This window comes from Polypterus senegalus, chromosome 13 (assembly GCF_016835505.1).
Source record: "Polypterus senegalus isolate Bchr_013 chromosome 13, ASM1683550v1, whole genome shotgun sequence".
NCBI lineage: Eukaryota > Metazoa > Chordata > Cladistia > Polypteriformes > Polypteridae > Polypterus > Polypterus senegalus.
In genome coordinates, this window is record NC_053166.1 from 54,540,409 (window position 1) to 54,565,559 (window position 25,151).

General features: G+C 42.8%; 1 protein-coding gene across 2 annotated transcripts in view; it reads right to left on the reverse strand.

Annotated features, from left to right (window-relative positions):
• LOC120541953 (TBC1 domain family member 9B) overlaps positions 1–25,151 on the reverse strand; it is a 91,969-nt gene that overhangs the window by 31,133 nt on the left and 35,685 nt on the right. For both annotated transcript variants that reach the window (XM_039773969.1, XM_039773968.1), the window contains exons 5-11: positions 17,427–17,685; positions 15,368–15,575; positions 14,775–14,957; positions 14,252–14,386; positions 13,169–13,319; positions 2,193–2,407; positions 670–787 (exon numbers count right to left, since the gene is read on the reverse strand). In XM_039773969.1, the coding sequence (XP_039629903.1) occupies positions 670–787; positions 2,193–2,407; positions 13,169–13,319; positions 14,252–14,386; positions 14,775–14,957; positions 15,368–15,575; positions 17,427–17,685 (1,269 nt within the window). The remainder of the gene's footprint in view (positions 1–669; positions 788–2,192; positions 2,408–13,168; positions 13,320–14,251; positions 14,387–14,774; positions 14,958–15,367; positions 15,576–17,426; positions 17,686–25,151) is intronic.

Genomic DNA, 25,151 nt, shown 5'->3' on the forward strand with positions numbered 1-25,151 from the left:
AAGGAGCTCTAATGGGCTAATAATATTCAGCTACACAGAATTTCTGATACGTCTGATTGACAGCAATATAATTGATGCTCACTGTCTTATTAAATTTCCCAGGTGAAGCTGGGCAACACAGCTAATATATATATATATATATATATATATATATATATATATATATATATATATATTGTACATATTGTCACATATGTGCGCTCGGGAGGCAGCTGAAGGGCCTAAACGAAAGTAATTTCACACCAGACCGGGTGGTGGAAGAGTGCACTAACTCTTTGTTTCGCTTTCCTGCAGACCGTTAATGGGAAATTCCACCTGACTCCGATGACACCACTTCCGGTTCTGGGGTCTGATGATGTCACTTCCGGATCATGTGATGTCGTCACTTCTGGCCTTGAACCCATGGACGAAGACCGTTTCAGCCCTTTTAATGACATCACGTCTGGGTACGAACCTACAGAGGACCCCCCTTCCGGTTCTGCCCTAGATGACCTCATTTCCTGTTCTGGCCTTTAAAGCCACCCTCTTACCTCCATACCATCAGTTCTGTATTGAACTCAAACTTGTGCACATCAGTGGCATTACTTATACCAATGGGTGGCTGCCCCAAACCTTTTTTAAAGCTTTTGTGTCTACTTATTGTGACAATATATAAAATGTATTACTTACCTACAACTCTAGTGTTGTAATAATCCGGCAGCATCCTCTCACAGAGAGCCACCAGCAACCAAAAAGCCTGTTCTTCATTGCAGTATAGCAGTAGCACTGAAGTTACAATGTTCATTGCCTAGCAAAAATTAAGGAAGAGTTCAGTGTTTAAAAGCATGTATAGTAGCTACTTACATATATTAATTTTTAAGGAAACCTGGAAAACTTGATCTCTGTAGCTGGGATCCAGACAGTGGGTTCCTAGCCCCAGTGAGAAAGATACACACCATCAAGAGAAGAAATCCCCAACAACTTAACTTGTATAAGGAGTGCTGTCATGGAATGTGACTATTATGGATAAACACTATAGCCTCAAAGGGTTCAGTCCGAAATGGCAGAAGTACCAGCCAGAGAGGAAACAGATCCAGGCTGGCTGCTTAACTAACAGAACAGGAAACCTATTTGCAGTAATTAACACCTGGATGTTTAAAATGTGTAATAAATTATTTATGGAAGAAATGCATCCCTGTTTACAAGCATACACTTCTGGGTGGTCACAGGTACTTTGGGATGATTATTGATTCAGCAGACAAAAAGCACAAGTTATGAGAAGCAAATGGGGGTCTAAATTTGTACTATTTTAATTTCAAACACAAGCTTTTAACTCAGGATGTAGAAATAAATGCTAGATGAGTATAATGGTCTTGCAAAGTCCTACTGCACCAGTCAGTATAGCTTCAAAAAAGGAGAATAAAAATAAGTTTAGGAAATAAAATAAACAGTAGCACTACAGTTTTTTTTGCCTCCAAAATATTTACTTTACAATAAAATCATGATAACAGAGCTCTGTTTCACTACCCTTCTCTATTGGAGTGAAGTATTTAACCAAGTGGGTTTCTGACATGTATTCTGAAGCTTGTAATCAGTGCATTATGCCTATAATAATAGTCTACAAATAATTATTAATACACATCACATACAGTAAATAACAATAAAAAGGTGCCGCCCCACAGCCAACCACCTTCCATCACCCATAACCCAATTTCCACAGCAGTTGAAATAGTGTCAGCCAGTGCTGATATTTCTGAAATTATAAATGCCAAAATTAAAATACAGGACCACTGCTTAATCAGTACTGGTCAGCTTTTGTTACTTAAATTTTTTTTTTTTTTAATCGTCATTGACATCATCAACAAAGCTCTTATTTTGTACTTCCTGGGAAGACTCTGGAGGAAGATCAGATAACAGCAAATGACCCCAAAAAAGAAATTCAAGTTAGGTTGGCAAAGAAGCACATTCAGAACATGAATTCAACGCACTTATTTTACACTACTGTCTTAATAATATGAAAATGATTCCTATGTGTCATTTAATTTTGATTTCTTGGCAGCACCATTGTGTGGCACTGCATAGCATACAGACCAGCACTACACTCATGAAAAAGATATATATATATATATATATATATAAAAAAAAAAAAAAAGTCAAATCAAAGCTACCATTTCAACCTACTTCTGCAGAACTACTGTAAGAAAATTTCTAACCTGGCAATATCCAATATTTGGATTGCGATACGCATAGGCTGTGAGAACACGACGTAAAGCAGCAATACCCATCTCATTCTGGAAAGCGTGGTGCTCTGGCATGGAGCGGTGAAGATCTCGTTCTATCTCCTCTGTGGCTAAGGTGCAGCGGCCCATAGACTGCTCTACTAGATCAGCGTAGTACCCTGGGTATGTTGCCATCTCATTCAAGGCTCCTAATTAAAATGGAAAGAAGTTCAGAGTGAAGAGACCTGATCATTTCAAACAACAGAAAAAACTGATAAATAAGCCTACACTGAATCACAAAAGCAGTGCAACAAAACACCATGTTGTTTCAATTTAAAAAAAAACAAACAATAAGATTCCAAATTAGGGAGAAGCACAATGCCAGCACTCATTGCTTGGAATCCGGTTCAACTCCCAGCTGTAGTAATCACTGTGTTGTATATGAATGCTCTCCCCAGTTGTCTCAGGGTTTTCCATAACAGTCTATAAATATGCTGTTCGTTTTAACTGCTAGGATTGCTGTTCTGAGTGAATGTAGGTAAAAACACGATTGTGAATATGCCCTGTGATGGACCAACATCTTGTCCAGAACTGAATCAGGCTCTGATCCCAAGTGCTACCGAAAATGGATGTAACAAAAAGACATAAAACTCAAGATGTACATAAAACATTAATAACTTTTTAGTTTACTCATGCAAATGTGGTTCAAAAAAACTGATTTCAGCTAAAATGTCGAACACATAGACTAAATGTTCCTTTCATTTTATACCTGATAGGAAAAGGTTAAAGAACTTAAAATAAAAAGTATAAACTGAAACAAAAATTGATAACTATAACATTTTGCTCATGGTGTATGATTCTTACTAGAATTTAAAATGCCATCTGTGTACAAATGTGATAAATAAATGTGAGCTTCAGTTATTCTCTAAACAAACATTTTTATTAAAATTGGTAACACTTTAGAACAGGCGTGGGCAAAGTCAGTGCTGGAGGGCCGCAGTGGCTGCAGTTTTTTGTTCCAACACGGTTGCTTAATTAGAAAACAATTGTCAATAGTTTAATTTCATTTTTTTTTTTTTTACCGTGTCCTGTTCGGCTGTGAAGCAATCAGAATTGATGTCTGAATGCTGGCGACTAGCCTTACAGTTTTTCTCTCAGGTGGAGCGTTACAGCTTCTGCTGACGTCACGCCTGATACCAAAACTTTATTAAAAAATATTTTTAGATGTTTTTAAGATTCGAACCGGACACGGAGACAAAAGTGAAAGAAAAAGAAGAGAGAGAAGGAAGAGATGGAGGTAAAGGGGGAGGGGGGGGGTTTCGTATAGAATAAACAATAAATGAACCAGAATCCGCTTCTAGACCTGCAGAAAGGGGGAAAAAAAAAAACCACAAGACAAAAACATTGCTGCATCAGCTACATGAAGATATATAAAAGTAAAAATGTTTGCTGACAATCATACAGTAATTATTACTGAGGCATTTAAGGCCACCACAACCTTAGATCATGTGCTGAAGATGTCCAAGTCATACTTATGAAATCACCATGTGAGCACCTGTGTGTGTACGCACGCTTGTATGTGTAAGGTTTCTCTATAGGAGCATCCAATAGTGAGTGTGAAGGGCCACAGACCTGCCCCCAAAACGTCGGAAGATGGAGGGAGTTCCAAGCCCAGAGATCCAGAGGTCACCCCAGAGCGGAGACCCCAGGGAGGCCGTCACCAGAGAAGCCCCAACCCCCACTCGAGAGGCGCAGAGGATCACCCCGGGGGTCACAACCAGCAGCCGGCAGAGTCCCGGAGATATCAACGGCAAGCCCTCAGGCCGCCCGCAGCCGCTCTCCCGAGTCGGCCGGGCCCGGAACCCAGCAGCCCGGGACCCGAGGGCACCCACCCGCCGAGGATCCAACAGAGCCCAGGGAACCAGATCCCACCAGGCAGCCACCGGGAGCGACCAGACAGATGCTTAAGGCAGGGGGAGGGTAGGCAAAGATGTTGTAGTATTGCCAGATGTCCCAGGAGAGGGGAGGAGTCCAAAACCCCACCTGACATATACAGTCACACACAAACACAGTCATACACTCCCTCCCTCATGCTCTCACATACACATACAACCCAAGACTTACAAGGATGTACGCCAGACACCCATTCACACTCCCCACACACACCCTACCTAACTCTGGTCCCGGTGCTGCCGTACCTGAGGTACAGCCATTCCTGGACGTCAGAGTTAGCCCCGTTCCGCAGGGGTAATAGTGAGCAGGCACCCCCATCCAACGTAGAGCAAAGCAACCCACCACTCCAGACCACAGGCAGACGGCCAGCTCCCACTCCTAGCCTCCAGCCCCGGCAGCTAACTGAGAACAGAGTGTGATAAGACCTCTAGTCTCCCTCCGCCTGCTCTAATGTAGTGTTGGTGTGTGCTGATAAGGTGCATTTTGTGGTTGGGGGGGCGCAGGCAGTGCCGGCACCATGTGGCCTACACCAGCTGATGCCAACACACAGCCCCACCTCCCCCCCAAAACTCTCCGTGACTAGGTGCAGTTTAAAATTGGAAGTGGACACCGGCACTCGGAGTGAGGCTGAAATTTCCCCCCACCGGATGCCGTTGAGTGTGCCCACTCCCAAGGCCCTAAGTGTGCATTTGTGTGGAATGTTTTTTGTGGAAGTGTTTAATGTGCAAATAAAATTGGGGTGTAGGCTGCCACAGGACTGCGGAAACGGGATCCATACCCGCACCCCCTGACTTACCCACACCCCAAGGCCCTATGTGCATGTTTGTGTGATGATGTGAAGGAGCAGGAGGAGGGAAATGTCTGAGGATGGGGAGGAACGGCTGAGGGGCCTGAGCCCTCCAGGGAGCCAGCTCCCCTACTGGCCCCAATAGGCACCTCCGTTCCCAAAATCCACCCGGGGCACGGAGGCCCCAGCCTATCTAGCCATGGCCCGAAGCAGCAGCATCACAGAGCCCCACGGAGTCTGAGGCCACCAACCCACACCACCCCAGCAGAATATTTACTCCCATCCCCACATTTACTCAACATTCAGATTAAGTAAGACATAAGACACCCAGGATAAAGCTGGATCCTCCCTCCCGGACATCCCTCCCCATGGTGGAACTGCCGCACGTTCCGCCCTCTTCCCGCAGCGTACATGCCAGGACCCAATCCCCAAGGCCCCACCCATATCCCCATCCGGGGACGGCCGCCCCCAAACCCTAAGCCACCAGGCCCACACCCAGACCAACCCAGGGGCATTGCGGCCACTAGGCAGCGACCGCAGCCACCGTCAAGACCCCCTAAGGCCCTACACACAACCACCAGAAGCCCACCCCGGAGGTAACCCAAGCACCACCAGAGTCGGGCAGCAGCCCCCCAGCCCAAGACCCCCTAGTGAACCCACCCCAGGGATCCTCCAGATACTCCAAGCTCAGACTCTCCACCACATCAACCACAGCATCCCGCAGGACCATATCAATGACCCTCCATCATCGCTATGTGATGGAACCGATCAAAGGAGCCCAGAGAGATTGATTTGAAGTGGAGGCAGAGGCTGTCTCAAGTGTAATATGATCCAATAAAAGATTTCTATACTGGTTAATGCAAAGATTATCTTTGTTTTTCCAGTTTATGAGGATAGTTTTCTTAGCGATGCATATGGCAGTGAGAACCACGTGAACCAAATTTGTTTCAATGGGACATCCTCTAGGTTCCCCAGCAAGCAAAATGAGGGGGAAGTTGGGATATCACATTTCAGACACTTTGACAGGTCTTCACATACTCTATACCAGAATCCCTGAACAGGTGGACATGACCACAGTGCGTGGATATAACTGTCAGGAATGTTGTCTGTGCAGTGTGTGCAGGTGTCAGATGGCACAAATCCCATCCTGAACATCCGATGACCTGTATAGTGTACTCTGTGTAGAATTTTGTATTGAATTAGTTGTAAATTGGGGTTTCTGATCGTTTTAAAAGTTTTTAAACAGGTTTGGGACCAGAAAGTCTGATCAAAGCTAACTAATAGATCCTCCTCCCATTTGCCTATAGGAATTGCTATTGTATCATCTATTTTGGTCAATGTTTTATATACTTTAGACAGTAATTTGGGGTGTTTGAGATTACAGAAGTCTAATACCCTTGATGGTGTTTGTAATTCTACTTTAAGCTTAAATTTTTCTTTAACTACTGATTTAATTTGGAGATATTCTAAAATCTATTCTTGTCTATCCCAAATTGGGAGACTATTCTGTTAAATGGAATGAAATCCAATCCTTCAACTATGTGTTCCATGTATAGAATTCCTTTACTTTTCCAGTATGGGAGGTTCATCATTTTATTGTTTTGCAATATGTCAGGATTATTCCAGATGGGTGTGCGTCTGCATGGAATTAGTGAAGACTCCGTCATTTTTAGATATTCCCACCATGCTGTCAGTGAGGTACTGATATTAATACTTTTAAAGCTTTCATGCTTTCTTATTTTTGAGCTAATAAACGGTAGGTCCGAAAGCTCTATAGTATTGCAAAGTGTCTGTTCTACATCTAACCAGGACTCATCCAGCGGGTTATGTTGCAACCATCTTGGTATATATTGGAGCCTGTTGGTTAAGAAATAATGATAGAAGTTGGGTAGATCCAACCCTCCTCTATCTTTGGTCTTCTGTAGTGTTTTTAAGCTAATTCGTGGAGGTTTATCCTTCCAAAGGAATTTAGTGATGGAGGAGTCCAGGGATCTAAACCAATCAGATGATGGCTTGTTTGGGATCATAGAAAATAAGTAATTGATTCTTGGTAAAACCATCATTTTAATTGTGGCAACCCTCCCCATAAGTGATATCGGTAAGGATTTCCATCTAGCAAGATCATCTTCCACTTTCTTTAATAGTGGGATGTAGTTTAGTTTAGTTAGATCTGCCAGCCTGGGAGACACATGAATGCCCAGGTATGTAATATTCCCTGATTCCAATTGTGTATTAAGGGAATTGACAAAAGAGAAATTAATTGGAAGAACTGTGGATTTTAACCAGTTTATTGAATAATCTGAAACTCTTGAAAAGGAGTTTATTAGTTCAATTGCCTGGGAGAGAGAGGATTGAGAATTCTGAAGATAAAGTAACACGTCATCTGCATAAAGACTGATTTTATGTTCTATGTTCTTACACTTTATGCCTTTAATAACTGTAGTTTGCCTGATTGCTGCTGCTAGTGGTTCAATAAAGATAGCAAATAGCGAGGGGGAGAGAGGGCATCCCTGCCTGGTCCCCCTCTGAAGACAGAAGCTATCTGATGTTTGGTCATTTGTCCTGACGCATGCTGTTGGTGAACTGTATAAAATTTTTAACCAGTTTATGAAGAAGTTTCCAAAACCAAATTTATGTAAAGTTGCAAATAAGAACTTCCAGTTAACTCTATCAAAAGCCTTTTCTGCATCGAGAGATAATATACTGGTTTCCATGTTTCTGCTATAAGAAAAGTCTATTAAGTTGAGTAATCTACGTGAATTTGTGGATGAATGTCTCCCCTTAATGAAACCAGTTTGGTCTGGATGTATTATGAAAGGGGTTACCTTCTCTAATCTTTTTGCAAGGGCTTTACAAATTATTTTCAGGTCAACATTAATAAGAGAAATTGGGCGATAGCTGGTAGGAAATATAGGATCTTTGCCTGGTTTTAACAGGAGACTAATGTTGGCTGAATTCATGTTTGGCTGTAGTCTACCATTTTCTTGTATTTCACACATCATTCTGAAGAATGTTGGCGCCAGAATGATCCAGAATTCTTTGTAGAACTCTGCTGGAAACCCATCTGGACCTGGAGCCTTCCTATTAGGCATGGAGTTAAGAGCTTCCTGAAGCTCATCTGATGTTAATGGCGAGTCCAGGACTGTAGCTTGGCTATCTGATAATTTAGGAAGTATTATCCTGTCTAGAAACTCATTGATCTCATTATCTGATGGGTTAATCTGTGGTGAGTACAAGGTTTTGTAAAAATCTCTGAAAGTGTTGTTTATTCTTTCAGGGTCATATACTATATTCCCAGTTGAGTCTTTAACAGCAGATATGGCAGTTTTCTCTTTGTTTATTTTTAACTGGTTGGCTAAAAACTTGCCTGATTTATTACCGTGTTCAAAGTTTTCTATTCGTAGTCTTTGTGCTAAAAATTGTGTTTTTTTGTCAATAATTCCTTTAAGTTCTAGTTTACTTTTACGCAATTTGTTTTGTAATTCTTCTTCTGGGGATGCCTCTAGAGACTTAATGATTTCTTCTAATTCCTGAATACGTTTGTTTTCTATTTTTTTCTTATGTGATGAGAAGGAAATTATTTTACCTCTCATCACTGCTTTCCCTGCCTCCCAGAGAACAGATGCTGATGTTCCAGGAATGTCATTGTGTTCTAAATATAAAGCCCACTCTTTTTTATAATATTCCACAAAACCTTCATCTTTAAGCAGTGACGTATTAAACCTCCAGTTTTACCTGATGGGATTGTTTTCTTATTTAACAGAGTTAAAGAAACTGGAGCATGATCGCTGACAACTATAGGGTGTATCTCAGTGTCTGAAATGTCAGCCAATAATGAGCTGCTGACTAGAAAATAGTCCAAACGTGAGTGAGAGTGATGAACATGTGAGAAAAAAGTATACTCTCTACGGCTGGGATAAAAAGATCGCCATGCATCACAAAGCCCATAATCACTCATATACTGTTTGACTATATTAGTGGAATGCCAACTGCGCTGAGTCCCAGCTGTACTGAGCCTGTCTGAAGAATGATCCATCCAAAAATTAAAATCTCCGCAAGTATAAGTGGACAGTCCAAGTGTTCGGAGAGTACAGAGAAAAATTATGAAAGAATGCGGGTCATCTATGTTTGGACAGTATATGCTAACAATACATAAGCTTTGATTTTGTATAGATAGTTTTAGTATTATAAATCTACCATCTGGATCTGAGACTGTGTCCAATACTTTGAAATTTGTATTTTTGTGTATTAAAATAGCTACACCTCTTTGTCTAGAGTTATAGGCGCAGAGAACAGTGTGGGAAACTCAGATGTTTTAAGTTCATCTGCAACTGTGGCAGACCTATGAGTCTCTTGTAATAAGACAACATCTGCCTGCAGTCTTTTAAGCTGATCAAAAATCTTTAATCTCTTCTCTCTAGAGCCAGTTCCATGAACATTCCAACTGACAAACCTTAGTGTACCCATAGTTGTGTGTGTGATTAGCTAATGTATGGTGCCTTCAGGTGAGTTAGTTAAGTAAATAAATGTATAATTTAATCTGAAGAAAAAAAAAAAAAAAATAAAAAATAATATATATATATAAATAAAAATAAAGCAATAAATAAGTAAATAAAAAATATATGCATAATAATGCTAATAACAATAATAATATTATTAATGCTGATGATAATAATAATATGAATGCTGAAAATAAATAATAATAATAATAATGCTGATAATAATAGTGCTAATGATAATACTAATGCTGATAATAATAATAATCATTCTGATAATAATACTAAAGCTGATAATAATCAGACAATAATAATAATAATAATAATAATAATCAGACAGAACCAAAAGTGTTTGTGGTTGTATGATAAAATGTAATAATTATAATCTAGTGTTTGTATGCGTTGTGTGTGTGCTGGCGAGTGTAGGAAAGTTGTGTGATTGTGTCATGCGGATGTAAAGTTCCAGAAGCAGGTAAAAGAAGGAAAGGAAAGAGTGATAAAGGTTAAGAAAAGAAAAAAAAAGTAAAAAGAAAAGGTGTTAGAGGTGTGGGGTGGCGAGAGAACAGGTGATCCCATCATCTAAACACGGATATAGCAGCTTTTTTTATATCCTGACATGCTCATACCCAGTGAATCCCGATAAGAAAAATAAACTTGTGACCTGATGTTGGGCTAATAAAGCCAGTCTGTCACTCCTCGCTCCTTGTACAGCCTGTTGTTGACGTAGAACTTGTCCACAGAAATGACAGCGGCTCCCTTCTTGGATGAATTTTTACGTATTGGGAACAGAACTCTGCGGCGATCCAAAATTTCTTTAGGAAATTGATCATTCACGCTAAAATTTTTCCCTTTGAGCTCTTTCCGTGGCTCTTAACAAAATCCTTCTGTTTAAAATGCTCAAATTTAGCCACGATGGGACGAGGTCTTCTGCTGTCTGCTCTCTTGGCTCCAAGGCGATGTACCCGGTGAAAGGTGATGTTTTTTACCGTTTCTTCGGGTATCTTCATGTGGGTCTGGAGAAAATACTTGATTGTTTGTTCGCAATCCTCCGGTTGTCCTTCCGTCTGCTCCGGCAGGCCTGCGAACACCAGATTGTCTCTCATGCTGCGGGCCTGAAGATCCAAAACCGTCTCCTTCAGGGTCTTGTTGTCTTGGGAGATCCGTGTCCATCCCTCTGTCAGGGAAGACACAGTCTCCCGCAGAGACGCGTTTTCAGCAGCAAGCCGCTCCACCTGATCCTGGCTGAATTCCAGAGATTGTCGGAGGTTCTGGAACTCCTGGTGTAGAATTTCGAGCAGGTGGAGTCGTCCCTCAAATCCCAAAAGCCTTTTATCTATAGAATCTAATAATTCTAATATATCCTTGCGGGGAGATGAGGTCGCCTCGGGGGAATCTTGAGGACGGCTTCTCTTGGTAGCAGGTGTTTCCGTGATAGCTGCTGCTTTCTTAGGCCCCATGACAACAGACTCAAAAACTTGATCAATATAATTTTGTAAACTTTCCAAATTTTCTTCACTTACCTCCAGGTTGAGCGAGTTATACTTACCGGATTAATTGCGTTGTCAGTAAATAAATTTGGCGTAAATGTGTCTTAATTGTTTAGAATGTTCGCTAAAGAGCTGCCATCTGCTTCAAACGCTGCCGAGAATCCGTGATCTTCCTAGCCAGCGCTTCTCTCTCCCAGCATGCTCCCGTCTCTCCAATAGTTTAATTTCATGGCTTGTTACTGCTTTAACTCTGCCATGCCAGGTCATTCTTATAGCTTTTTTTTTTTCCTTTCTAAGGATATCATCCAAATGATTTGAAGTCTAAAACCGAATGAGTGATTCTCAGTCCTTCACTTTTTCTCTTCACAGTCCTTCCAAGTATTTTAACTCTTTGAGGGCTGAATATGTTTTCCAAAAATCTCAGTTTTCTTCAAAGCACAAAAAGCAAAGGTTTCACACATTAAATATCTGTTGCTGCACTTGTTTTAGCATCTGTGCCAGCAGCAGTGGCTGTGTAGGGCAGCTTGATGGCCAGCAGGAATACGTGGCAGGCCAGCCTGGCTGTCTTTGCATGGTGGTGGCAGTCACCGTGTGACACAATCTGGTTTGGACCTCTTGTCATTGTAAGTGGCGGTCAGCGTGTTCAGCACTGCGATCAGTTGATACTGCTACCTCACTTTCGTTTTCGATCTCCAGATCACTTGCAGCGAAATCGAAGTCTGACAAATCCCGAGTCTGATTCAGCGATAAAATGCAAAACGTCATCCACAGAGTATTTCACTTTGCATATTCGTTATGGTCTCTCACCAGATCTCGATGCCACTTTAGAGGTTACTGGCTCTTCACTACTCACTCACGCACATGGAATTGAGGTCAAATCAACGAAAACTAACTTTCTTTCTAGCAAAGAGAGTCTAATTAAAACCTAATGGCGAGTTTTGTCTCAGCAGATTTACAGCCGATTACCCTCCTCTACCCCCGAATTTCGACAAAAGTTGACAATCACCCTGAAAGACTTAATTAAACCAAATAATGCATGATACATACACACAGGCGTAAATGGTAACAAGCTAAATGGATAAATGCTGGTCTCTTTTGTCATTTGCATCTTATTGCTAATAAGGAGCAATTAAAAACAGACTACAGCTGCTTACGACTAAAGTAAGCAAAAATGGTTCAAAATCTTAATGAGTGAGACCACGAAAATTAAGTGTTACTTGATCAATAAGTGCTTCTTATTAAGTAACTGGGTTGGTGCAAAAACCTGTAGCCATTGCGGCCCTCCAGGAACGACTTTGCCCAACCCTCCGTAAGGGTCTTGTTACATGGTGTCACAGGTGGCTGGGGGTGGAGCCCAGCCGGGACGCCCAAGGGGACCGGAGGAGGGCTGGTGCCTCCTCCCGACCACGAGGGGGCGACCACCATGGTTTTGTTGGAGGCCTTCGGTAAGGGGCTTGGAAGCCCAACCCTGTAGGGGCCCAGATCAAACAAAGCCTTTCATACATAATCTTGATACATAGCAGTACCCAACTAACAGATGCAGTTATGTAGCCTCCATTCTAAAGTTTTAAAAGAATATCATGGCTCAGAAAATTCTGTCTTTTATGCAGTTAGAAGGCAAGGAACTCAGCAATCCTGTAAAACCAAAGATTAGGGCCACCACTGTAAGATTAAGATAAAGAAGATAAGTGGTCTAGGTGCATGGTGAGGAGTCCCGCCTTATTCCAAAATTTTACTGGGCATGTTCTAATGAGAGGTGATGTCAAAAGAGATGCAGAGCACACAAGATTGAGAGAACACCTTGGATTTCTCCTAGAAGAGCTGGACTCTGCGGTTAGGAAAAATGTAATCTGGCCAATACTATTTTTCTTGATGCCAGCATGACTCTTGCCTACGTAAGTACTGATGAATAATTGATATGCTTCCCACACTTTTCACCATCCATCAGTTTTCTAACCCCAATTTTCTCCTTCAGTTAGAGAAACCAGTCTGAGACAGGATGCCAGTACACTATGGCACACACTCAAAGACATTCACTTATGTTGGGTCAATTCAATGTTTCTCGGTAACCTTTGTTGGAACAAACAAAAAAATCCAAGGAGGATACTCATGAAAAGTTGTGCATGACATGCAAATTCTGCACAGAACGTACAAAGAATCAAAACTAGTCCTTGAGGTGCAACTCAGTAATGCTATGCAATATACCACCATGTTACCTGTGTAAATATGTTTATATTTTTGACTGACCGGAAAATAGTAACCAAAGTTCACCACGCAGGCTCTCAGGAATTCCCTTCAGCACTAGTTCCCGGGTTTTGGAAGTACGATACATGCAGACTCCTCTGCCATACTCAAAGAAATGGATGTTCCACGATTCTTCTTTCATCTTCTCTTTAGCCTAGCCAAAGACATGACACAGGAAAATGTACTTACATTTCAGTATAAAGAAAACGTTAGTGGGTATTGAACCAGATTACAATTGTAAAATAAAATAAATTAAATTAATTTCTCCTACGCAGTATGTTTATAGGAAACAACTGGTCTTTAAAAGTTGAACAACAAAGACTACTTGGTAAATAACATGAATCTGAATTAGGAGTCTTAACGAACTTAAAATTCTGCAGTACAATTTTTGTTATTCTATTACCCAGCTAAACTGTATTTCTTTAGAATGGGCAGCATATTAAATATGTAGCAAACTTACAGTTGTATATAACAGGTTATGAGGCAGCATGTTTGGTCACCTGAACACTTGATTTTTTTATTACACTGTCACAAAAATTTCAAGTAATTTGCTCTTTTTTTTAACTTAAAAGATTTACAACAAGTCAGTAAAAAATGTACACGAAAGTGGACAATAAGCACTTGACTCTCCACTGTTTACAGCCTGCACCTTGAATGCAGAGTGCCATACCATTTTATTCAGTAGCAGGCTATTAAAATGCAAATTCTGTTTGACGTATCAGTCAGTAGTCATATCAAATAAATTACCCAAATCCCAGCACCATTATAACAATTAAAAGCAGACAGTGTGGTGTAGTCACTAAGGCAGTGGACTTTAAACTGCAAACTATCAAGTTCAATGCCCATCTCTGATGTGCTGTGTAACCTCAAATAATAAACACTTAACCAGCTTATATTACAATATTAACAATGCATACAAAATTAGAATGAATGCTGATCTTGTAAGTCACACTAGATAAAGGCATCAGCCAAAGTTTAAAAATAAATATTTCAAATGATAGCCAGTTTTAAATATTTGAATATTTTACTCTTGCAAATACATTCACAGAACAACAAGATGCAAAGACATTAACGTGTACTACTCACTGCTTTGGGGCCCTCCTCCTCAGGGGCATTTGCTTTGTAAATGCTCAGCAGGCTCTGGGTAGCAGTTGGCAGATTAATGCTGTAATACTGTGCTGGCTCACTTGTTAAGGAGGTTGAAGGGATGCAAGACAGACTCTGTGAAACACAACAAAAATGAAACAGTTAATACACTGGCTTGATTTTACTTGATCAATATCTCCATTATAGCCAATGTGTGTTATGTGTCTCTTCCTTGTCCTGAAAAATTTGTTAAAAAAGCTCTCAAACCAATTATGTTGCCTATCTGCCTGAAAATTATTTACGTTTAAACAGGCAGAGATCTTCAGCAAAATTGGTTCATGTGGTCAGGGTTACTTTTAGTTAGAAAATTGCCTGACTGATTGGCTGCCTGACTTCTAAAGCTTTCCCCCGTTCCTAAAAATAACCAACCACATTCTACCAACAGCATTAACATAAAATCTCAGGCCACAAAAATTAAGTCAGATCTCATGAGGAACACATGCTTCTAAAGTAGAACATTCACCTGTTGCTCCCTGTCTTCGCTCTGTATTCTGTCTGGAGTCCGTTGCAGGAAGTCCGAGATCCTCTGTACCAGAAAGTTTCGGTCCCGGAGATTGGCAAATAGAAAGGTCATTTTGTTCTTGGTGCTGATGGACAAGGGACTTGGTAGAACACTGGAACTGTCAGCTTTCTCGACAATGGAAACCTGAAAAGAGTGTAGAGTAAAGAGTATTGTCCTCTGGAACATTACTGGCGTCAGAATAGCCAGCACAGCAATTTTGTATTCAGACACACTCGTAACTTTTCTTTTTTTTTTACTATTCATCACTAAATGAATGCAAATGAAAGAAGGAATTGTTAATTTGCCATACCTTGTGGCGATACATTTCATAATGAGAAAATGTGCTTTAGATGAAGTAGGTCAGTTAAAACAGCAAACATTAGGTATTCAAAATGGAATTCAGACTGGAAACAAATTCTGCAATTGTCTGTATATAGCATCAGTAACTAATCGTTAAACAGACAATATTTAAAATTCTGGATCAAAAGGTTCAGCTCTGATTAAATGTAGAAGTCAGGGTTAATATGTGCAGAATAAGGCAAGACTTCACCTACCTCTCTGAGTGGGATAATGAGCTGGCATAGATCCTCCTCTTTGCTTGCAAAACATATATAGTTGGTAGACACATACATCTGTCCAACAATATGCATTTTGTTGAAGGGCGTCCACAGAGTGCAGTTGGTGTGTCCATCTAGCTTTTCATCCTGTGGCAGACGGAACATGGCCCTGTACCTCTCATTTTTCGCTCGAGCATCCAGGTCCCTGCATTAATAACTTTTACATTAATTTTTGGTTTAAGTTACTTTTCCCAAGTAGCCTTCATTCATTTCCAGTATTACTTTGACCCTGACCTCACTTCTACAGCAGAAGATTCAGGGCAAGATCTCAGCGGTAATGCAGTATGCATGCATACACTTAAGCTATGAGTAGATACTACAGGGGTCAAATGTATTTAGTTTAAGCCAATGGTAATTAAAAAGTGATGACAGAATTGATTACATTAGGAAGAGGGAAAGCAGGATAACTGTTAGCTGGTCAGAAATTAGGAACAGATCTTTTTTTTTTTTTTTAAATAAGAAAAAGAATGCTGGAGCTGATGATGGGAGCATAGAAATTACAGTAAGGGATATATTAGATAAGCAAATTTGTGTTTTCTATTAATTAAAATGAAATGATATATTTTAATGCTACATAATTTGTTCATTATGATGCTGGAAAGTGACAATGTGTTACATGCTTGTAGGACATGAAAGTGAGAACTTCACTGTACTCTGTATACGTGACAATATTGCTACTACCACCAAAAACACACTTTCTTTCCTCCACAATTTTGTGACATAACACTCTGTGAAATGTTATTTTTAAGGACAGATATGCCAACTGTGGTAAAGTTGCATAAATGTGGGCTCAAGACACTTGATATGTTTACAATGTACTTTTATAATCTGAACCCTGCTTGAACAGAGTTGAGCAAAATTTTGACAAAAGGCCTAAGAATGCTGATTTCTTTAACATGAAGCAGATTATCATGTTGAATAATGTAACGCTTGATGGAGGTCGTTTTTTTACATCCAACATACTACTAAAATTACAGCCCCAATTAAAATTGATCACTCATAACTTTTAAAGTTTAATCTTTTAATTTCAAGAAGAAATAAAATATGACTGTATTTGAGCATTCTGCCTAGTGCCTTAGCTCTTGTTTCTTTACTAAATGCTGAGGCGGCTCCTTGTAGGTAGGGACAGGCAGATTAAGGCTTTACTACACAGTGTTGGCTCAACTGTTTTTATCCCTTTTCAGTCAAAGCAGACCTTGACTTCATCACAACACCATAGACGCCTCCTAGGGATGCTCTTTCAATGCTAAATGTAGACTGCATGCCCATTTGTGCATTATGTGGCAGTTTGGCACTACAGTCAATCAGATAACCTTTAAAGCTATTCATGATTTAGCCCCTCCATATCTGTCTGACCTTCTCCACATCGTCACCCCTTCCCGTACTCTTAGATCATCATCCTCAATTAAATTGACTGTTCCTTCTGCTCGTCTTTCTACAATGGGGAACAGAGCTTTCAGTCGTTCTGCCCCCCGACTTTGGAATGCACTGCCTCCTGAGATTAGAAACATTAATTCACTTTCTCTGTTTAAGTCTTCAGTTAAAACTCATCTTTTTAATCATGCCTTCTCTATGTAAACATTGCACTGTATTGTTTGTCGGTTGCTGTGTATAATGTACGGTGTCCTTGAGTGTTTGAAAGGCGCCTATAAATAAAATGTATTATTATTATTATTATTATAACACTTTTTTGTCCTAAACCAGTGCGTGTGCATTGACATTTGCATTTGGTCCACATGAACTCCAGATCTGCTGTTCAAAAAAGGCAGAGAAACACTAACTGACATGTTTCTCCCCAAAACTTCAATATTTCAGCACATTATGCAAATTATTGGCACAATGAAATTGGCATCAACATTTGCGTGGTGCACAAAAATAAGCGTTAAATGTAACATCTTACAGTTCATCTTAGAGGATAAAAGAGTCAACAACAACATATACAATTTTTCTGAACTTAATATACTGCAGAGTATTTTATAACCTGTGACGTACAAACCTTTTTAATGCAGAGACGTTCTTGAGGGATCTCCGGGGTTTAGGCAGTGAACGGTCAGCTGAAAAGGCCTCATTATCAAGAAGCTGGCGCATGGCAATGTTAGCAAGTTGTTCCATAAGCTTGAACGTCTCGTTGATGTTGAGGAACATGGAAAAGTAGTGCTCTGTGACCCGTGTGCTTACACGAATGCTTTCTGGAAAGAGCAATGTGGCATTCTTATCAAGCTGAGTGACATCTGTCCACTGGATAACCAGCGTGACTGTTAGGATTAAAAACAACACGGAAAGCAAATTAAATCTTTGATAATAAAGACTTGGCAAAAAATAAAAGGCCATGATAATACCGGTTATATTTCACAACCACAGAAAGTCTTAATGTGCTTGGTATATTTTCATGGAAAAGCAACCGTGACTAAAAGAATAACAAAAATGAATTGAAGAGTGCAGTGCTATGTTTTGTGTAGCACAAGCAGCCTTCTCTGAGAGTGGCTAAGCTTTACAATTTGACACATTTAAATGGGAACTGGTGTCTATGGCACAGCAGAGGGACACAAAAGTGAAATCTCTAATTCTACCCAAACTCTATCAAAGTGAGACTTGGTAACTACTGTATTGTACTTTGTACATATGACAATAACTCCATGAACGTACTGCTAGAAAAATAATAAAGGCAACATCTGAAAGTAAATCTAGACTGAGGATTAGTAATATGAAATGCTTACTGTATAATGACAAAAAAAAAAAACACACCTCTTGTAGTTACTCACTCATATATGCATTGTTGAAACCGTCTAATACGGTACACACTGTCATTACATTTAATGCATCAAATTCAGGCACAAGGCAGGAACAACCCTGGACACAGTGGCAGTCCTCAACAGGATTCATGAACACATGCACCCACATTTATGCACACATTGGGCTCATTTAAAATGAGTAAATATGCTAGCCTTACGTCTTTGGGATGTAGGAGGAAAACTGATGAACCCAGAGAAAAACCAGAGGGAGAACAGGGCAACTGGCTGTAGAAGTTGAATGCAATCTCCTGTTTCATTTACCTTTTAATTTTTTTTTCTTTTTTACAGATTTTCAGTGCTTATTAAACTTATAATTGAAAATGTATTATAAGTATATGTATTATATATATTATAAGTATTATATGTATTATATATGACAAAGACGAAGAGGACAAATAAATGTAAAAGAACATTTTTCCTGTTCATCCTGTGCCAAAACCTTCTTTAGGTGAAAATGCCACTGACTATTTCTTGCAACACGATACAATGCAAACAAAAAAACAAAGCAATAGAAAAGGAGTACATAATAAAAATGAATGTCAGTCTTTAAATTGGATAACACAAAAAAAAAAAACAAAGTAGGTGAACACTTTCTATTCAGCTCCACCTCAGCTGGAGTTCAGATATAGGTGAGAATGAACAGCGTTGGGATGCTGTCGTAGGGCGTGCTATCTGTGTGCATGAGAGCTGACGACTTAAAAATACACGCCCAGAACTACAATGCATTTATTGTATAAACGAAGAGTGTTTTGGACCTCACAAACAAAACAGAAGCTCATCTGTCTGATGTCTCATGTTTTACATACCACAGCAGAATGGAAAAAAGAAAAAAGGTCAGGGACTGAGTCTAAACTTGGGGTTGCTGTTAACCCTTTCTATAGTACAGGCTCTGTCAGGCAGCATGCTATCACTAAAATGGGCGAGTATGACCGTGCTGGAAGATCGTGACTCAGTCAGTAAATGTGACATACCCTATAACAAGATGCCGTGTAATGGGTGTGTGGGAGAGTCAATGAGCTGAAAGTCAGCGCTCAGAAATGGTCAAAGCCTTGGATTTCTAAGAAGTCCTTTTCCCCCAGTGTCAGCTAGATAAAACATCAAACAAAAGACTCAGGACTTTCATGTTTTTTGATACTAAGCTTTTTTGCTTTTTGGGCTTAGTCAGTTTGGAATTTTTGACTTTTTGGTTTAGTGTTCAACTGTTTTTTTTGATTATTCCATTTCAGACTTTGGTCTGTTTCAGTTGTTCTGCTGCTTTCCTTATTGTAGGAACATTTGCTCATCTTCAATGAATGACTTTGCATTTTATCTTTTTTACTTGAACAATTAATTAAATAGGCATTATAGACAGAACTATTACTATTACTCTACAGATCCAGGAGACTGGGTTTAAATCGGAGTCAGTCATTGCTGGTGTTTGGTTTTAAGTTCTCCCCATGTCTGTGTGGCTTTTACTCCACATCCCAAATACCTACATGTTAGGTTAACTGCCAATTCTAATTGACCTAATGAAGCTATGCATGTGAGTGCATCTCAGGGCATACTTCATTAGCAATTTATTTAGTGTCCAAAAACGTTTGTTTACATGTATCTCCCCAAAGTCTAGTTCGTTTGACTAGCTTGACCGCTCCGTGCTGGGCAAACTGGCTCGCTTGGAAGAGGTGGGCCCAGATACAGTTCAGTAGGATTCAGGAACAGTGTCAGTGTGATCGGTACACAGGCCTGAGCATGGAACACAACTTAGATTCCACCTGGCTCTCCTGACATCACTTCCGGGACCGAGCCAATGGAAGTCAACCACACCAGCTCCAGTCCCTCTGATGTCACGTGCGGCTATGATCCAATGGTGGAAGACCACGTGCTTGATCCATATGACCTCACTTCCTGTCTTCCCCTTTAAAATCTGCCCCTTTCTTGTCTTGTTGTGGACTCAGTTGTGTGCACTTCAGTGCTGATTATTTTGCTGAAACGACTTTTGCAGCCAGGACACCATATTACACGGGTGGCTGTCCATGTCTCGTTCTTGTGACAGTGGCGTAGTCGGCAGGATGGAGAAGTCCCAGAAGAGAAGGGGACAGGACCTGCAATACACCCAGGTAGGAGCGTACCGGGGCCAAGTATTCAGGCGGGGAGGGTGCCCCGTGGTTCGGCGTGACCTGGTGCGGGCTCCGCTCCTGGCACGCATAACTAGGCCACTTGGAGAGGCCAGGGAGTGTGCGGGTGGGGCTCACAGAGTTGGGCTGCCCTGGAGGGGGAAAGCAAAAAGGGCTCAGTATGCTCTCTTGGGGGAGAGTGCCTGCCTCCCTGTGAAACCAAAGCCCCATTTACCACCTAGGGGTGCCCCAGACTGGCAGGTGAATAAAATAAAAAAATGGAGGTTGGACCCTGAGCGGCCGACCAACAAACAAGCCTGGTCCTTATGGGCAACGGTAGGGCACTGGCTACGGCCATGTGAAAACACACCCTACCAAATAATAGAGCAGGTAGCTTGCTATCTGCTCCTGGAAGCGCTTCCCCTTGGCTTCACCCAGCCGGTCTGGGGCAAGCAGTTTAAGAACATGTCAGAGCTCATAGAGCTTCTGGAGACACAGAGAGCAGAACCGTCCTTATGTCAAACTCAACTGGGGTACGTCCCAAGACCTAGCCCCTCCCTGTACAACCTGGAGCTTGTATTGGCATCCGCGGTGCCGCGGGCGCGCAAAACCACTTGGAGACGAGGAGGAATGCAGGTGGAGGGCGAGGAGGGGTTGGGGTGCTCTGGTTAATCCATTGGCGGTCCCACATACTGGCGTGGTGATTGTCAACGGACACAAGACCACCGTGTTGTTTGATTCCGGCAGCAACATTTCCATTGTTGCCCACTGCTTTGTGCAACCGCAACAGTGGCTAAAATTTAAGACCGGTATAACCTGTGTCCACAGAGAAATCCGCTGGTACAGGTCCGCCACTTGTGTCATCAGTTACGGAGGGTCAGTTCGTAAACTCACAGTAGCGGTCCTACCGGATCCTACACACCCGGTGATACTAGGGCGGGACTGGTCTAAAATTAAAAGCGGTGTGACACATACTACTCCCGGGGTTAATTTGGGCCTCGTTATGGATGGAGATGAACCGTCTCAAGCTGGCTCCACGCCGTATAATCAGCCGGCAGAGAGAGATGAAGCGGTCGCCCTAAGTGACGTGGCAACTCCCGGGCCGTCGCGTGCTGACACGTCATCCACCAACGCCGCAGCGTAGCGGGAGGAAACCACGCCCAGGGAGGTCGACACTGACCCTCTCTCCGTGTTGCGGTTCCAATTTAAGAAACGCCGGCTTCTTTTAGAAGGGAGCAATGGAACGACGACTCCCTGAAGTTTGTAAAAAATGCAATGGTCCTTGACAATGGCCAGCGCACTGATCAGTCGATGCTTCAGGGCCCTCACTTTGTGTTAGACAACAATCTTCTTTACCGTGTAGCGATGTATGACAGGCAGGAGAGAAAGCTGCTGCTAATTCCGCGTACCTTCCCGGCGGCAGGTCTGCAAACTAGCACATGCCCACCTCCTAGGTGGCCACTTGGGCACCGAGAAAACTCTGGAGAGGATTAAGCTCCGTTTCTACTGGCCAGGAATTAATGAGGAGGTTCGTCGCTTTTGTGCTTCCCGTCCGGAGTGTCAACTGCGACAAATTCCTAGGAGGGACTGTGCTCCTCTCGTTCCTATTCCACTGATTGACGTTCCCTTCCACAGAATCGGGGTCGACCTGGTGGGACCCCTAGAGCCCTCAGCCCGAGGACACAAGTACATTTTAGTCCTCGTGGATTATGCTAAACGATACCCCGAAGCTGTTCCGTTGCGCTCAGCTACCTCTAAAGCCATCGCACGGGAATTACTAGGGGTATTCGCGTGCGTGGGGATCCCCAAGGAAGTCTTGACAGACCAGGGGACCCCTTTCACCTTGGAGACGTTCAAGGAGACTGCCAGGTTACTGAAAATAAAGCATTTAAAGACCTCGGTGTATCATCCTCAAACCGACAGATTAGTAGAGAGGTTTAATGAAACTCTCAAGCAAATGCTGCGTAAGGTGGTCAGCGAGGATGGAAGGAACTGGGATCAGCTCCTCCCCTCGCCCTTTTTGCCTATCGGAAGTCCCACAAGCCTCCACGGGGTTCTCCCCTTTTGAACTACTGTATGGGCGACAACCTCTACAAACATACTGGAGTATATTGCGCAGTTACGCAATAGATTTGGAAAGATTCGGCCTCTCCTTAAAAGTCACATGGAGGAGGCTCAAGCAGCACAGGCCCGGTACTACAACCGCGGCACGTCTCTTCGGGAGTTCCGCCCAGGAGATCGGGTCATGGTCCTAGTGCCTACCTCCCACTCTAAGTTGCTTGCCCGCTGGCAGGGCCCCTACGAAGTTAAGGAGAGGAAGGGACTGGTCGACTATTTGGTGAGTCAACCCAATCGTCAGCCGAAGGAGCGGGTTTATCATGTGAACTTGCTAAAACCGTGGAAGGACAGGGACCCCACTCCCTCCTCCGGCCAGCCCCGCTCACTCTTCGCTCACACACACGACCTTAACTTCGGCATGGACTTAAGTCCCAGACAGCGGCAGGAGCTGGAAACAGTTATCCGGACCGTTCGGGAGGTAGTCAGTGAGAACCCCGGAAGGACCTCTCTGATTGAGCACAACATTGTGACAGAGCCCGGGGTTATTGTCCGAGAACGTCCGTATCGTCTTCCCGAGGCAAAAAAGGCTGAAGTGGAGCTTGAGATCAATTGCATGCTGGAACTAGGTGTAATTGAGGAAAGTTATAGTCCCTGGTCCAATCCCATTGTGCTCGTCGGTAAGCCTGATGGGAGTTGGAGGTTCTGCAATGACTTCCGTCAGCTTAACCAGGTCTCCCAATTTGACCACACTTGACATGACAAAAAGGGTACTGGCAGGTTCCTTTAACGGACTCCGCAAAGGAAAAAAACGTGTTTAGTACCCCTAGCGGACACTGGCAGTATCGTGTCCTTCGATTTGGGTTACACGGGGCTCCAGCAACCTTTCAGCGTCTGGTGGACAAAGTGCTTCGGCCTCATAACTCATATAGTGCTGCCTACCTGGATGACGTGATCATCTATTCCAGCACATGGAGGGAACACCTACAGCATGTCCAAGCGGTATTACGGACACTTGGTGAGGCCGGGCTCCGGATTAATCTCAAGAAATGTTTCTTTGGATTAAGCGAGGCCAAATATTTAGGCTACCTTGTGGGTCGGGGTACCATAAGGCAACAGTGCTCCATAATTGATGCCATTTTGAAATGGCCCCGTCCACGAACCAAGCGGCAGGTCCAAGCCTTTCTCGGGTTAGCCGGGTACTACCGCCGGTTTGTACCTCGGTTCTCGGAGAGAGCGGCGCCCTTGACTGATTTAACAAAGAAGAGGGCCCCGAACATTGTGGTATGGACTGAAAAAACAGGCGCTGCATTTGGTGACTTAAAGCAGGCCCTTATGTCCGCACCTATTTTGATGGCACCTAACTTTTCTTCGCCCGGGTGCCGTGCTGAGCCAAAGCGTCGATGGTGTGGAGCACCCCATCATGTTCCTGAGCCGGTAACGGTTGGACCGGGAGACCAGGTATGCAGCGGTGGAAAGGGAGGCTCTGGCGATTAAATGGGCGATTACTCAGCTTAGGTACTACCTGTTGGGCCAGGAATTCACCTTTGTCACGGACCATGCACCTCTACAGTGGATGGCCCTGCACAAGGAGTCGAATCTGCGGGTCACCCGGTGGTTTCTTGACCTACAGTCGTACAAGTTTTCGCTCGTTCATCGTTGGGGTGCTCTCCATGCCAACGCTGATGCTCTTTCTCGGGTTCACGACCTCTCGGTTAGGGTCGCCCGACCCGACGGGTCTGGGCTAAGGGGGGGGCCTTGTCACACACATGCGCATGGGAGGCAGCTAAAGGGCTTGAGTGAAGGCAGTTCAGAGGCATGCCGGGGTGTGGCAGAGTGCACTCTTTTTCTCCCTTGCCTGTAGACCATTCCCGGGGGATTCCACCTGGCTCTCCTGACATCACTTCCAGGACCGAGCCAATGGAAGTCGACCACACCAGCTCCAGTCCCTGTGATGTCACGTCCGGCTATCATCCAATGATGAAAGACCACGTGCTTGATCCATATGACCTCACTTCCTGTCTTCCCCTTTAAAACCTGCCCCTTTCCCTTTTTCCTCAGTCTTGTTGTGGACTCAGTTGTATGCACTTCAGTGCTGATTATTTTGCTGAAACGACTTTTGCAGCCAGAATACCACATTACATGGGTGGCTGCCCCAAACCTTTATCTGTCCATGTCTAGTTCTTGTGACAATATACAGGGCTGTGGAGTCGGAGTCGGAGACAATTTTGGGTACCTGGAGTCGGAGTCGGCAAAAAGTTAACCGACCGACTCCTACTAAATTTAAATGGGAATTAAAAAAGTAAGTTGAAATGTCCCAATTCACAAACAGTCATAATGAACTACTTCTCTGCTGTAAGAATAAAGCCCAATGCATGCAGTGCATAATGTTACCACAAAACGAACATGTCAAGTAACCATGAAGCATGCTTTTCATTGACTGTATGCGCCACTATATGGGATGTAATGCACAGGTAAGGTGCGGCACCGCTTTCCATTGTGTCGTGTTCCACTGTTACAGGGAACTGTGAACCTAGCCTAAAGACCCCCATACATTTACAGATGCACTGCCAATTTTTCAGCCGTTCAACGAGTCATCATGCATCAAACGCCTGAAAAATCATCTGGTGTGTTCTCAGCTCTGTTGGCTCCCCTTCGCTATGCGCTAGTGAAGGGGGCCGAAGGAGCCGAGAACACAGATCTCCCTACCTGTCTCCAGCAGAGGCTCCTTCTGCTGATCAGCTGGCCGGTGAGTGACACAATGCACTAAACTTCCGGCTG